The sequence below is a fragment of the Aquarana catesbeiana genome, linkage group LG03 (assembly GCF_042186555.1).
Source record: "Aquarana catesbeiana isolate 2022-GZ linkage group LG03, ASM4218655v1, whole genome shotgun sequence".
Lineage (NCBI taxonomy): Eukaryota > Metazoa > Chordata > Amphibia > Anura > Ranidae > Aquarana > Aquarana catesbeiana.
The window spans coordinates 599032900-599046106 of record NC_133326.1 but is presented as its reverse complement, the minus strand read 5'-3'; the positions used below and the strand labels follow the sequence as shown (position 1 = coordinate 599046106).

General features: G+C 45.4%; 1 protein-coding gene across 1 annotated transcript in view; it reads left to right on the top strand.

Annotated features, from left to right (window-relative positions):
- The window catches only part of LOC141133007 (uncharacterized), a 164646-nt gene that overhangs the window by 74316 nt on the left and 77123 nt on the right, over positions 1-13207 (top strand). Inside the window, exons 3-4 of the mRNA XM_073622063.1 lie at positions 1957-2005; positions 2116-2265. Of these exons, the coding sequence (XP_073478164.1) occupies positions 1957-2005; positions 2116-2265 (199 nt within the window). The remainder of the gene's footprint in view (positions 1-1956; positions 2006-2115; positions 2266-13207) is intronic.

Genomic DNA, 13207 nt, shown 5'->3' with positions numbered 1-13207 from the left:
CCAAATGTGTCAAATTATGTTTCATGGACCTTTCCCAGGTTTAAATATTGCAAGTAACAGTTACTACTTTAATGGTGATTACCAAAGTGATGTCATTTTTGAGTTTGACATGCCTGGTATAGGGGGGGGATTGTGAACAAAAGATTGATGATGACAGAGCGTAATGAGGGGAAAAAAGTAATACATGATTGACATGAGATACAGAATTATATATAGGGCTGTATTTAAACATCAAGCTTTTCTTGGCATACCTGAATGATGAATTCCTTTTGTAAAAGCTCCGACCCCTGTGTCATGTAATTATTTTAGTAAAATCTAACGCTGAAATGTAATGGAGGCAGCAGGCTGTCTACTTTATATGGAGAACTGTAAAGACCAATAAACAGGGGAAAAGAGAGAATGTTTCATGTTTCCTGAACTATAAAGAGTCGTGTGACTCCTCGCAACCTTATTTGCACTCCATTATCTGCAGAGTTCTCTTGCTGAATTTAGCCAAAAATGTTCAGGTGGATAGAAGATTGAAATAAAATAAAGAAAAAAGTTATTTCAATTTGTAAATTTTGAGGCTTTGTGATGTCCACAATACCTCTCTGCACTGACCAACAAGTGTATTGTGGTAAACAGAGCAATAAATATACAGGATTTAATAGCATTAGGGGGAGAACATTAAGAACAAGAACAATGGGGAAAAGACACACAAGGGATTGACAGCAGAAGGAGAAAGTATACATACTGTATATACAACTGGAAGCAAAGGGTATAGATGAGGAACGTACACACAGGCTTCAAAAAGACAAAGCGCTAACAGGCATTCTGGAAAAAGAATAATCCCACACAGGGCTGAAAGTTGAGGGCACAGAACTAAATAAATCATTATCAACAATCAGTATAATGGGGCATAGAGAGCAGAATGATAGCAGCAAAGAGACAGGAGTTATAATCTTGGTAAGGATGAGATATCTGAGCAGATATATACATGACTACAGCCAGTGTTTCTGAAAAATATGAGGGTAGTGTAAAGAAAGGTACATGTCAAAACCATAAGTGATAACCCGTGGACATAATTGGCAGCAGCATGTAGGAATGGCCTAACCAGTATACCCGAGTATTGAATAAGCACGCTTGGATACCTAAATTGTGTTTATGCCATAGCAATCGAATGTTCACAGAAATAAGGCAATTTACAGTGCTATAGTTGTCGCAGGTCATCCAGGCAGAAGAGGGCACCGTTTATCCACAGGCACTTTCCAATAGTAATATTACAGCAATAGCACTGCATATGTTGCAGGTCATACTCTTCTTCAGGCAGAAGATGGCCCTGTTTATCCACAAGGCACTTTCCAATAGTAGTGTGTCAAGCACTTACAGACCACTGGATGCCAGAGGAGCACTTCCCTTGGAGGGGGCTATTATATTGCTTGGTCACACTGCTATCCCCAAATGTCCTTGCAGCCATCCAGCTGCAAGTGGAAGACTGTTCCAGGAAGCTGCCAGAGGAGACAACCTGTGATGGGAAGCCTATTTTTTTCCTCCTTATCAGATAACACTTCCTAATGCTACTCCTACTCTCTCCCTAACCAGCAGAGGGTTTATCCCTGTCTTATTCCCTTACTGCAAGCACCCTGAACAACACAGAATCTCTCATTTATATAATTCTGTGTAAAGATGGCCACCCAAATCTCACAGGATTTTGATATCCGATAAGATATGCCGTCCTCCCCAAGACGGCTGCCTGGAGCCTATAGTAAGGGACAATTAGTCCTCAATGGTCTCCTGCCGAACTGAAGAAATAGCACAATGCCACCTTCAGGTTGGAGGATATATTGCAGCCTCCAACTGCCTACAAGCAGATAAAGAAGTGCAAAGGACTGGCAGAATTTTGCACATACCAGTAAAGAGAAACTATAGTGAGTAGAAGCATGCAAGACTGACAGTTGTGGTTTCTATTTTTCTCAGATCATGGTGGAGTTCTGTGCTGGAGGAGCACTTGATGCCGTCATGATAGGTCAGTATGCAAGCAGTATTTGCTGCATTTAATTGAAGTATTGTGGAAAGAAGTCAAATGACTATATCAATCTATGTGATTATCTCTGTTCAATTCTCCCAAATATGCAGAGCTGGGCCATGGGCTGTCAGAGAACCAGATTCGTGTAGTCTGCCTACAGACCCTGCAGGGACTCCAATATTTGCATTCCCATAAAATCATCCATAGGGACCTTAAAGCTGGAAATATCCTCCTCACACAACATGGAGACATCCGATTGGGTGAATATGTTGTATATTATTGGATATTTAATTACATCATGACTTATTAAATGCTCAAATACATCATGGCTGATTTATGAATATGTTTTACCTTCATGTACCACAAGCAGGTTGCTTTACACCAGGGTTATGCAATTAGCGGACCTCCAGCTGTTGCAGAACTACAATTCCCATGAGGCATAGCAAGACTCTGACAGCCACAAGCATGACACCCAGAGGCAGAAGCATGATGGGACTTGTAGTTTTGCAACAGCTGGAGGTCTGCTAATTGCATATCCCTGCTTTACACCAAAATGTGCACAGAAAACACCTGTGTGATTAAATATATGGATCAGTCAATGTTACAGATATCTTAGAAGGGAGATGTACTTGCTGCAGTACATATGGAAACTCCTGATCCCGTGTGCTAGTAATGTTGATGTGTATTTATAGCCAAAGCCTTTTTTTAGTTTTGGATAATGTGGGGAATGATTAGAGCCCCTATCAGGTTTCACTGCTGTCTGTGTTTTCATTATAGAGATTTACTATTACTCACTGTCCTGGGGACAACCTTTTCACCAGATATGAAAGTCAATGAAACCCTCCATTTGCAAAAGAGAGAATAATAAAAATGCTTTTTTGTAAATTAACTAGGGGGATGCTAGAACTCATTTCAGTTTTATTATTGCTCAGTTGTTTCTCTCACTTCTGTGGTTATCAGAAGAGAAATTGATTTGAAATCTTTCTAACAGAGCCCTAGATAGTAATAAAGCCTAGCAGGGGTTCTAGCGCATCCCCATTCTGTCTAAACTAAAAAAAAAGGTTTGGCTACAGATACACTTTAAGATTTGTAATATGGTTACAGTTAGTAATTGTGGTTCAATGTTGGCTGTGTAAAGGGTCGTGTATCAAAAAAAGTTATTACCTTTAATAACTGTAGCAGTATCAAAGTAAGGGTTCCAGCCACAAAGCTCCTCTATGAGTCTGATAACCTTTATATGCTTAAATAAGAGTGCTTTAAAGGTGGCTCAAAGGTGTCTTATGAATGCAGTAGGCAAGATCATCAGGTGGTCCCTTTCCCTTTTGCCACAGCAAAAAATGGGCATGGTTTGTTTGTCCTGCACTGAATATTATGCATGGCATAAAGGGGTGCAGCTGAATAGAGTTTTAGACAATTGTAAAAAAGCACACGGAAGGGCACAAACGACTAATGCATTACCGAAGGTTTATTATAATAAATAAAACAGCCAAATGCATACTCACAAAGATGAAAAATATACAGTAACTCACAAAAGTGAGTACACCCCTCACATTTTTGTAAATATTTTATTCTATCTTTTCATGTGACAACACTGAAGAAATGATACTTTGCTACAATGTAAAGTAGTGAGTGAATCCCCCCATCTGAGGAGGGCTGCACTGGCGAAGCATACCAGAAGAAGTTCTGCATACGACTGTTAATGGTCCACATAGCTTTAGGACTTTATGGCAGTACTCTAAGCACTGTAGGTGTTTTGTATGTTTTTAGGCAAATTGCATATTATAGTGTAGAATAGGGAATGTACAGCCAATATACAGAATGAAACGGTGTCGAATAGGGTATGTACAGCGCTGTATATAGAATTTTTGGCTTACAGTGGGATAAAATAAGCTCCATATTATCGGTCAGTAGAACAAAAAAAGCCCCATATCAATAGTGTCAGTGAGATAAACTACGCCTTAAAACCTTAATATTCTACGAACACTATACCAGTGTCCAGCACTCCATCCTCCAGAGTGCTGCAGAGCACCTTCCTAGGCTGGCTGCAGGGGTGGTGGGTAGGGACTATGATTCTATTGTGGCTGCATGGGGTGGAGAGATCTATGGCACTATGGTCATCCCACAGACACGCTCTCCTCTGCAATGACTAAAGCACTTAAGGCCCCTTTTAGATGACTATTCCGATCAGGTCCACCTGTCAGTTTTTCAGGCTGACCTGATCAAACAGTCTATTCACCCAATAGACTGTTTGATCAGGTCAGCCTGAAAAACTGGGTGGGCGCTCGGGGTGCACTGCACCCAGGCGCCACAGAGGTGGGGAGCTGAAGTGACAGAGTGCTTCCCTCCCTCCTCCTCTTCTTCTGTGTGTCTGAAATTCTCGGTGTTCTGGCAGCACCAGGGATTAGTGGGGGGCCCCATGAGCTTACTTCCTCAGCAGTCATTGCTTCTAACTACATACACTGCCCAGCGGTGTATGCAGTAGTTAGAAGCTCCGATCCTGGTGTCTTTCTCAACCTTACCCCGTAGTGTCCTGCACTCGCTGTGTGATCTCTGCTTCACATCCCCCAGCCCCCTCCCATCAGCAGCTCTGTGTGCTGGGAGAATCAGGAGGCAGAGCACACTACAGGAAGGTGAGCTGAGCTTTTCTGGGGGAAGTCTGGGGGGGTAAGCTGCAAAGTTTCTGCTAGGGGGGATTTGTTTTTCAGTGAAGGGTCCTACTCTTAGGTGACAAGGAGAATTGGAAAAGACAGCCTGTGTGTGTGTGTGTGTGTGTGTGTGTGTGTTGTTAATCTGAGTCAGAAGCAACCCCCCAGAACTGACAGACATTTCCTAAACTGACACACAGCCCTCTCTATATAGACAACCCCCAATCATTTTGTCAAGGTAATGTGAACTTGAAGAGAAGTAAAGGATTACATTTTTTTTGTAAATTTATACTTAGCTAGGTGGATGCTGCATCTGTTCCCTGGCGCTTCTGCACTGAGAACCGAGCGATCGAATACCGCCGATCCCTCGGTTTTCACAGCTCCGTGAGCAGAGATCTGTAGATTGTCAGTCACAGCTCTCTGCTCCTCTCCCTTCGCTCTTATTGGAGCGCTGAGAGACTGAGCGGGGTGTCAGTCCAGGCACCTGGCGGATCCAGACTCCCATTGTCTTGATGGCGTGGTGCCTGAACTGACACTGGTGATGTCAGCAGAGAGTGGACCTCAGTCCACTCTCTGCTGAAAAGGGGTCACAGGAGTGCAGAACGAATTACACTCCTGTGATCCATAGGAGAAGCCCAGCCAAACAAGCCCAGGCTGGACTTCTCCTTTAATTTATGACCATCCAATTAAACCCTGTGTTAACCAAACTCAGTACAACCAAAAACTCACTACCTATCTAAACACTTGATACATTAAATAACAGTCCTTAACCACTTTCCACTGGCTGTATGTGTGTGTGTGTGTGTGTGTGTGTATATATATGAATCCTAAATGTAAACATTTCGGGGGGCGTGTCCAAGATGGCGATGGGAGCGGATGTGTTTTAGAGCTGCTCCGTCATTCGGATCTCTTATCCTGTGTTACCGCGGTGCAGGAAGACTCTCACCCGCCTTGTCTGGCGCTCATGGCTGCCTGGATTTGACTGCCCATGCTCGGATACAGACGGGGCAGCTCCTCTTGCAAACAAAGCAAGATAGGGAACTCTCCGCATGCCGAGGGTAAGGCCGCCGCCATAACCCTCATTACTATGGCCTCTCAGACGGAGGAGGTGAGTCACGCGACCGCAGCTCCTCTGGAGCACACAGCCCTCATGGAGGCTATTAATGCCTGCAAAACTGCCCTGATGGAGAAAATGGATTATGTATATACTGAACTGGGGCTGATTAGGAGAGACATTGACACTTTTAGGGTCGGGTAACTGAGGAGGAACAGCATGTATCCTCGGCTGAGGAGGTGAGTCACGCGATCGCAGCTCCTCTGGAGCACACAGCCCTCATGGAGGCTATTAATGCCTGCAAAACTGCCCTGATGGAGAAAATGGATTATGTATATACTGAACTGGGGCTGATTAGGAGAGACATTGACACTTTTAGGGTCGGGTGACTGAGGAGGAACAGCATGTATCCTCGGCTGAGGATGTACAGCGGGAACACATGGCAGACCTCCATACCCTGAAAATTAAAGTAAAACGCTTGGATTTGAGGGCTGAAGATGCCAAAAATCATTAACAGGCGCAATAATCTGCGCATCCTGGGGTTGCCTGAGGGAGCGGAGGGTAATGACACTACTCTTTTTACTGAAACACTGCTGCTCTCTCTCCTACCGCGTGCCTCATTCTCACCCACTTTGTGGTGGAGAGGGCCCACTGGGTCCCCCCTGTCAGGGGACCTCAGGGAGCACCGCCACACACCTTCATCTTTAAATTGCTGAACTTTCATGATCGTGATCTGATCCTGCGAGAGGCAAGAAATCTGGGTGAGCTGAAATCTAAAAATGCTAAGCTCCTTATATTTACAGATTATTCTATTGAAACACAACGCCTGACCATGTTCGAACCCGCTTGCGTGCTAAAAGTCTCAAGTATAGTATGCTTCTCCCGGCAAGACTCCGAGTTCAAGATAGGGAGCGGGTGCGCTTCTTCACATCACCTGAGAAGGCGTCCTACCTGGATACGATTCGCACGGGATGACGGCGGTAGCTGATTGCCTTTTCTTACCTCACTATGATGCATCTTTTAGTTGCCACTTTGTATCTTTTGATGGTGCTGCCCTGTTTCTCCCCTGGGACGGGGATTACTACGGAGGGGGACATGTTTTTCTCAACCTCATTAAGCCCTCCAGGGGAACAGTCTACCTGATCCTGTTTGGCCATGGGTGCCTGTTTACTGGTGGCTCTCCAGTTAATGATGCTTTTTGACTTCAGGCTCCCTGTTCCCTTCCGGGGCCCACACTACACTCAGGATGCTCCTGCTGACTGTAACAAGTTTTGTACCCCCAGCTTGCTGGGTGACCTGCACACCATTTATTATCCTGATGATCCTAGCTGTTATGGGTTAACAGACCTATGTACTGTATGCCTCTTGCATACGTTGCCTCCAATGCATGGCGACTCGCCGTGCTTATGTTGGGAACATATGCCGCTCTCAGTTTTGCGGGGGTGGAGGGGTGGGGGGATTCGGTTTGTTTTCTTGGTTATTGTTTTACTGTTTCTAATAACTATGTATGTGTGACACAGTCAGTTGTGCTCAACTTGAATCTGAGTTTATTAGGCAACTTAGCTTGTGGCATTTTGCTGGGTGCTTTTGCTCTGTCTGGGTCAGTACTGATCCCTGACTCCCCTCCTCTAATTATGTACAGGGTGATTGAATGACGTCTCTTACTGTAAACTCCTGGAACACCAGAGGCCTCAATTTTCTTATAAAACGGTCCTTGGTATTCCAATTCTTGAAGACCTTTAATCCTCATATATGTGTCTTCCAGGAGACCCACTTGATGGGGAAAAACCCTCAGTCTTAAGAAACCCTGGGTGGGACACCAAATACTCAAATTTTGCCAGGGGTGTCAGTGTTCTGGTATGCAAATCCCTGCCTTTTAGACTTTTGAATCTTGTACTTGACCCAGATTGACGCTAAGTTGTAATTCACGCGATGGTGGAATGTTTACAAATCATGCTGGTGGTATTATACATACCTCCTCCTGCTTCGATTAGGTTGCTCCATGTTATGTTTCTTTGACACAGGGTATCTCAGGGTGTTGCTAGCAATGCTGCCAGTATCTGCTCAGCAGGTTACACACAGGCTGGATGCACTTCTTAACCAGGGAAGGGTTTATTACTCACTCAGAAAGCGATGTACATTCTTACATGGAGGAGTTTTATACAACAGGTCTCCCTCTCAGTATCATGCTGCTGCTTCCAGTCCCACACACACTGGCTGACTTCCTGGTACAGCCCCTCCCCCAGCATGCATCAGGAGAAAGGGGTTAAGGGTCACAGTGATTCTGAATAAACATTACACCTCCTCTTTTTCTCGAAGAAAAAAAAAATAACAAGAGGACAAATACACAACCCATAAAATACTCAACACATAAAGAACAAGGTAAACAGGATCAGTTCAGCAAGTAGTATCTTAGTATCTCCAACTCAGTTCTGTGGCTTCTGCAGCACTTCAGGAGCCCTTTGTCTCCGTTTCCTGACCTCCGATGTATCCCGTAAGATTTCAGTGCTTTGAAAAAAAGGAGTTTGATGTCTTTGGCGAGCAGACTTACGAAGTGGCAAAAGAGTGGAAGGAATAGAGTTGGTCAAGGGTTCTGGAGATGTCAGTGGGTGTCCAACAGACCAATCAGTCTCTCCGACTCCAGGCACATGTCTGGACTCCTCAGGAATATGGTCACCAACCGTTTCAGAGGTTGGTTGTAAACTTGTGGGATCATGCCAGACACCATGCCATATGTCCCCAGTAGAGCCCTGAGTAGACTCTGGTGGTTGGTTAGAAAGAGGGGTCGGGTTTGTCTCTAGTGGTCGGCAAATGCGCTTCCTCAATTGCGAAAGGTGTCATCGAACATAAACACCATTCTCCAGGTGAACAAGGTCCAAGAGGTCCATCAATTATGCCAGGGAGCCAATGAGGAAAAACTCTGTAATTCCAAAACCATACAAGATCACCGGCACGGAATCCAGGATGGCCTGGTGGAGGAGGTGTTGGTGACTGTTCCTGTGGATGGACTAAATCAAGTTTGGTGCGTAGATGCCTGCCAAACATAAGAAAAGCAGGGGACAGCCCAGTAGTAGCGTGTTTTGTGTTTCGGTACATGGTCAAGAACTCCAGCAACTTCTCCTCTGACAGTCTGACCTAGTCCAGAGTGGACAGTAAGTGCTTCTTAAACGTCTGCACAAACCGTTCTGCCAGCCCATTCGAGGCTGGGTGATAAGGAGTTGGTTTGTATTGTTAGATGCTCAAGCCACTGAGGAAGGATTGAAACTCATGCGATGTAAATTGAGTTCCATTGTCCGAGACTATTGCTGTTGCCAAGCCATATTGGGCAAAGAGCTTCCTTAAGACTAGAATGGTAGCAGCTAAGGTAGTAGAAGGCATTTGAAATCCCTCCGGACATTTTGAATGTGCATCTACCACGATCAAATACATTTTACCCTGGATTGGGCCAGCAAAATCAAGATGGAGTCTTGACCACGGGTCTGTCGGCCATGGCCGAGGTAGCAGGGTTCCTTTCTTTTGGGGTCACTGAGCTTGACAGCACCCAGGACATTGAGCCACATAATCTTCAATTACTGTATCCATTTGTGGCCACCAAACATAGCTCCGGGCTCGCTGCTTCATGCTCACCTCGTCAGGATGGCCCTCATGCAGTATCCTTAGCATGGTTGGTTGCAAATACTGAGGTATATTCACTCCATTGCCCACTGTAGGCAACCAGCATTAGTCACAAGCTCACATTTTCTGGCAAAGTACGGACGAAATTCACCTGGGACTTTCTCTGGCCATCCAGCCTGAACATACGAGAATATCTGAGACAGGAAGGGATCTGTGGCTGTATGTCTGGCAATTAGGGAGGTGGACATGCAGGACCTTGGCCTGTGTACTTCCATTATGCGTATGTCTCTAGGAGGGTGGTCTCCAATTGGCAATCTGGAAAATGCATCTGCATTGCCATGGGCCTCATGAGAGAGGTATCTGATAGAATAAGTATAAGCTCCCAAGAATAAAGTCTACCTTTTGTAAGTGAGATGCGGTTGTTGTAGAAATTCCTTTCTGAGGATTCAGTATGGACAACAGAGGCTTGTGGTCAGTGATAAGTGTGAACTCCCGACCATAGATGTACGTGTGAAATTTTTTTGTGGCACATACAATGGCCAAAGCTTCCTTGTCTATCTGGGAGTAGTTTTGTTCTGCTGAGGTTAAAGACCTGGAGGCAAAAGAAATGGGGCGCTCGGTGCCATCTGGCATGACATGGGAAAGCACGGCACCCAGTCCATAAGGTGAGGCGTCACAAGCCAAGGTGACGTGTTTCTTTAAACCGTAGTGGACTAGAACCTGAGAGGACAGAATGAGCTCTTTAGAAAGCCAAAAAACTTATTTACATTTGTCTGTCCATATCCATTTAGCCCATCCAGTAAGCGATGTAACGGACAGAGCTGGTGTGCTAGGTTCGGCAAGAAACGGTGGTAGTAATTTAGGAGGCCAAGGTAGGACCTGAGCTGTGTGACTTTCTGGGGAGTAAGGGCATGGGTAAGGGCTTTAACCTTTTCTTCAGTAGTATGTAACCCATGTCGGTCCACATTGTGGGCACAAAATTCCAGTCGAGACTTCAGAAATTCGCATTTTGAAAGATTGACACGTAATCCATACCTTTGGAGTCTCTCTAGCACAGCTTCAACATTCTTTCTGTGTTCTTCATCAGTGGGACCAGTGATGAGCATGTCATCCAGTAGACATTGGGTGAAAGGTATGCCTACCAGAACCTCATCCATGATCCACTGCCAGATGGCTGGAGCTGGGGCTATGCCAAAAACCATGCGGTTTTATTGGAATAATCCTTTATGGGTGTTAATGGTCAACAGGTGGCGTGAATCTGGGTGTACTTGCAGTTGCAGGTAACCTTGCTTTAAGTCTATTTTTGTAAACTTTTGCCCCCCAGCCAGTGAGCCAAATAGATCTTCAAGTCGAGGCAATGGATATTGATCCACAAGAAGTTGGTTGTTCAGGGCAACCCTGAAGTCTCCACAAATTCTAATGTCTCCATTCTTTTTCTTGACTGGCACAATTGGCAATGCCCATTCACTTCTATCAACTTTAGTTGTTATCTTTTCAGCCAATAGGTGGTCCAGCTCTGCTTCGCTTTCTTCTGCAAGGCAAAGGGCACTGATCTTGCCTTACAAAAACGAGGTGTAGCACCAGGCTTTAAGAGAAGGTTGGCCATTTTTACTTTTACTGAGCCCAAAGAGTCCTCAAAAACCTCCTTAAAGCGGGGGTCCACCTATCTATCGTTTTTTTTTTTTTTTTTTGAGTTCATTCACAAACTTTTCTTCTCAGCATTACATACTCACATATTGTGTGTAATATGTCCGCCTGTGTCAGATTTCGTCGGAAAGAATAACTTATATTATTCACTGCAGGTGGTTTCCATCTTCATTGTGGGCATTTGAAGCCCACAAGCATTTATTTCCTGGATGTGGTGAATGCTGTGCTCCCAGCATTCACCGCTCGTTCCCGCACATGCTCAGTGGCATCCTGGGAAGCCTGAGACTAGCTCCCAGGAGTCTGGGAGAGGCTAGAAACACGCCTACTCCCACGGGAGGAGAACCAGGAAGTGCAAAGAAGAATAGAAAAATAAAAGGTAATTACGGCGATTTAAATTTTTTTAAACGGCATGTCAGCATCTAGGCAAGGAAGAGAATACATACAGATATTGTTCAAAATTTGGGTGGAATTAAAGCGTGACTTCAGGGATTCCACCCAATGGTCTACCTCAGAAAGCAATGTACATTGGGCAATGGCAAGAGGGGGCATGCCCAGGGCTTTGATCCAGTCCCTACCATACAGCGGAGGACCTTGCCTAATGTAACAATGGGTTTCACATAACCTAAGGGCTGTAGCAGTTCCTTGCTGTAGGCTTGTAGTGTGAGATTTGTAGGTTGGAGCCGTAGGGACAGACCCGATGCCTTTAAATCAGTCCATGAAATGACGGACACAGGCACCCCTGTATCAACTTCCATGGAGACAGGACAGCCATTAAGTGTGACATCCACTTTTATCGCAGGAGTGTTCCCAGCTACCCTAAACAGTCCAATATGCTGGGCACAGGTCTCCTCATCAGAGCTGGAGCCATTATTGTCAGTATCCACATGAAATGTCTGTTTACGTCTACCTTTTGTGGTAGCGTTCGGGGAGCGTGCGCTGCCGCAAACACGCCCAATATGACCAGTCTTTCCACAAAGAAAACAAATTACATCCTTGAACTTGCAAGCAGGTGCACTGTGAGAAGTGTTACCACAATGGTAGCAAGTTGGCATCCTAGAGGCAGAATAATTATGGTGGCGAGGTTTAGGTTGATTTGGCGACGGCCGTCGTGGGATAGCAGTGTGGAATATTTCTTCTCCCTGGCTTGCAGGAGGTTCAGGTGGTGCCTTTAGTAGGGTGGCGTCCAACTCCATGACTGTAGCAAGCTCCGTGGCTTTCGTCAGAGTCAAGTCGGGTTCTGTGAGTAAACGTTTTTGTATGGCTGGGTCGCAGAGTCCCATGACAAACATGTCGCGGAGAGCCGTCTGCAGGTAGTCTCCAAACTGACAAGTGGCAGCTAGTTTACGTAAAGCAATGATATAAGTCTTTATATCCTCCCCGGCATGCTGCCTCCTACTGTAAAATTTAAACTGCTCTGTGATTTCTAACGGCTTTGGGTTGTAGTGCTCATGTAGCCCCTGAATTAACTCAGGCAGGGGCTTAGAGGCAGGCTTGTCTGGAGAAATTAGGTCTCTGAGAGTGCCATATGCAGCTTGACCCAATGCTGTGAGGAAAACTGCAACTTTCTTTTCTACAGCCACACTATTTGCTTCCATATACTGCTCCAGCCTCTCCACCCAGGAGCTCCATGATTCAGCAGCAGGATCAAATGGTTGAATAAACCCTATGAAAGCCATGTTGCTAAAATCCACAATCCTTGTCGCCACTGTTATGTCCCTTTGACACAGGGTCTCTCAGGGTGTTGCTAGCAATGCTGCCAGTATCTGCTCAGCAAGTTACACACAGGCTGGATGCACTTCTTAACCAGGGAAGGGTTTATTACTCACTCAGAAAGCGATGTACATTCTTACATGGAGGAGTCTTATACAACAGGTCTCCCTCTCAGTATCATGCTGCTGCTTCCAGTCCCACACACACTGACTAACTTCCTGGTACAGCCCCTCCCCCAGCATGCATCAGGAGAAAGGGGTTAAGGGTCACAGTGATTCTGAATAAACATTACATTCCACAAGATAAATTCTCTCATTGCCAAATACGCTACAGACTGTGCTTCTTATGCAGGATTTTAATATGCCACCTAACCCTGAGCTTGACCACTTTACATCCTGGGGGGGTTCTACTTCGGATCTCTCTGGATGGGCGGAGACATATGGACTGACGGATCTGTGGAGGTGGAGACATCCCCTTGACAGGTCCTGCAACCTATAAGACTTTATTCCGCATAGATCTGATGTATGCGGG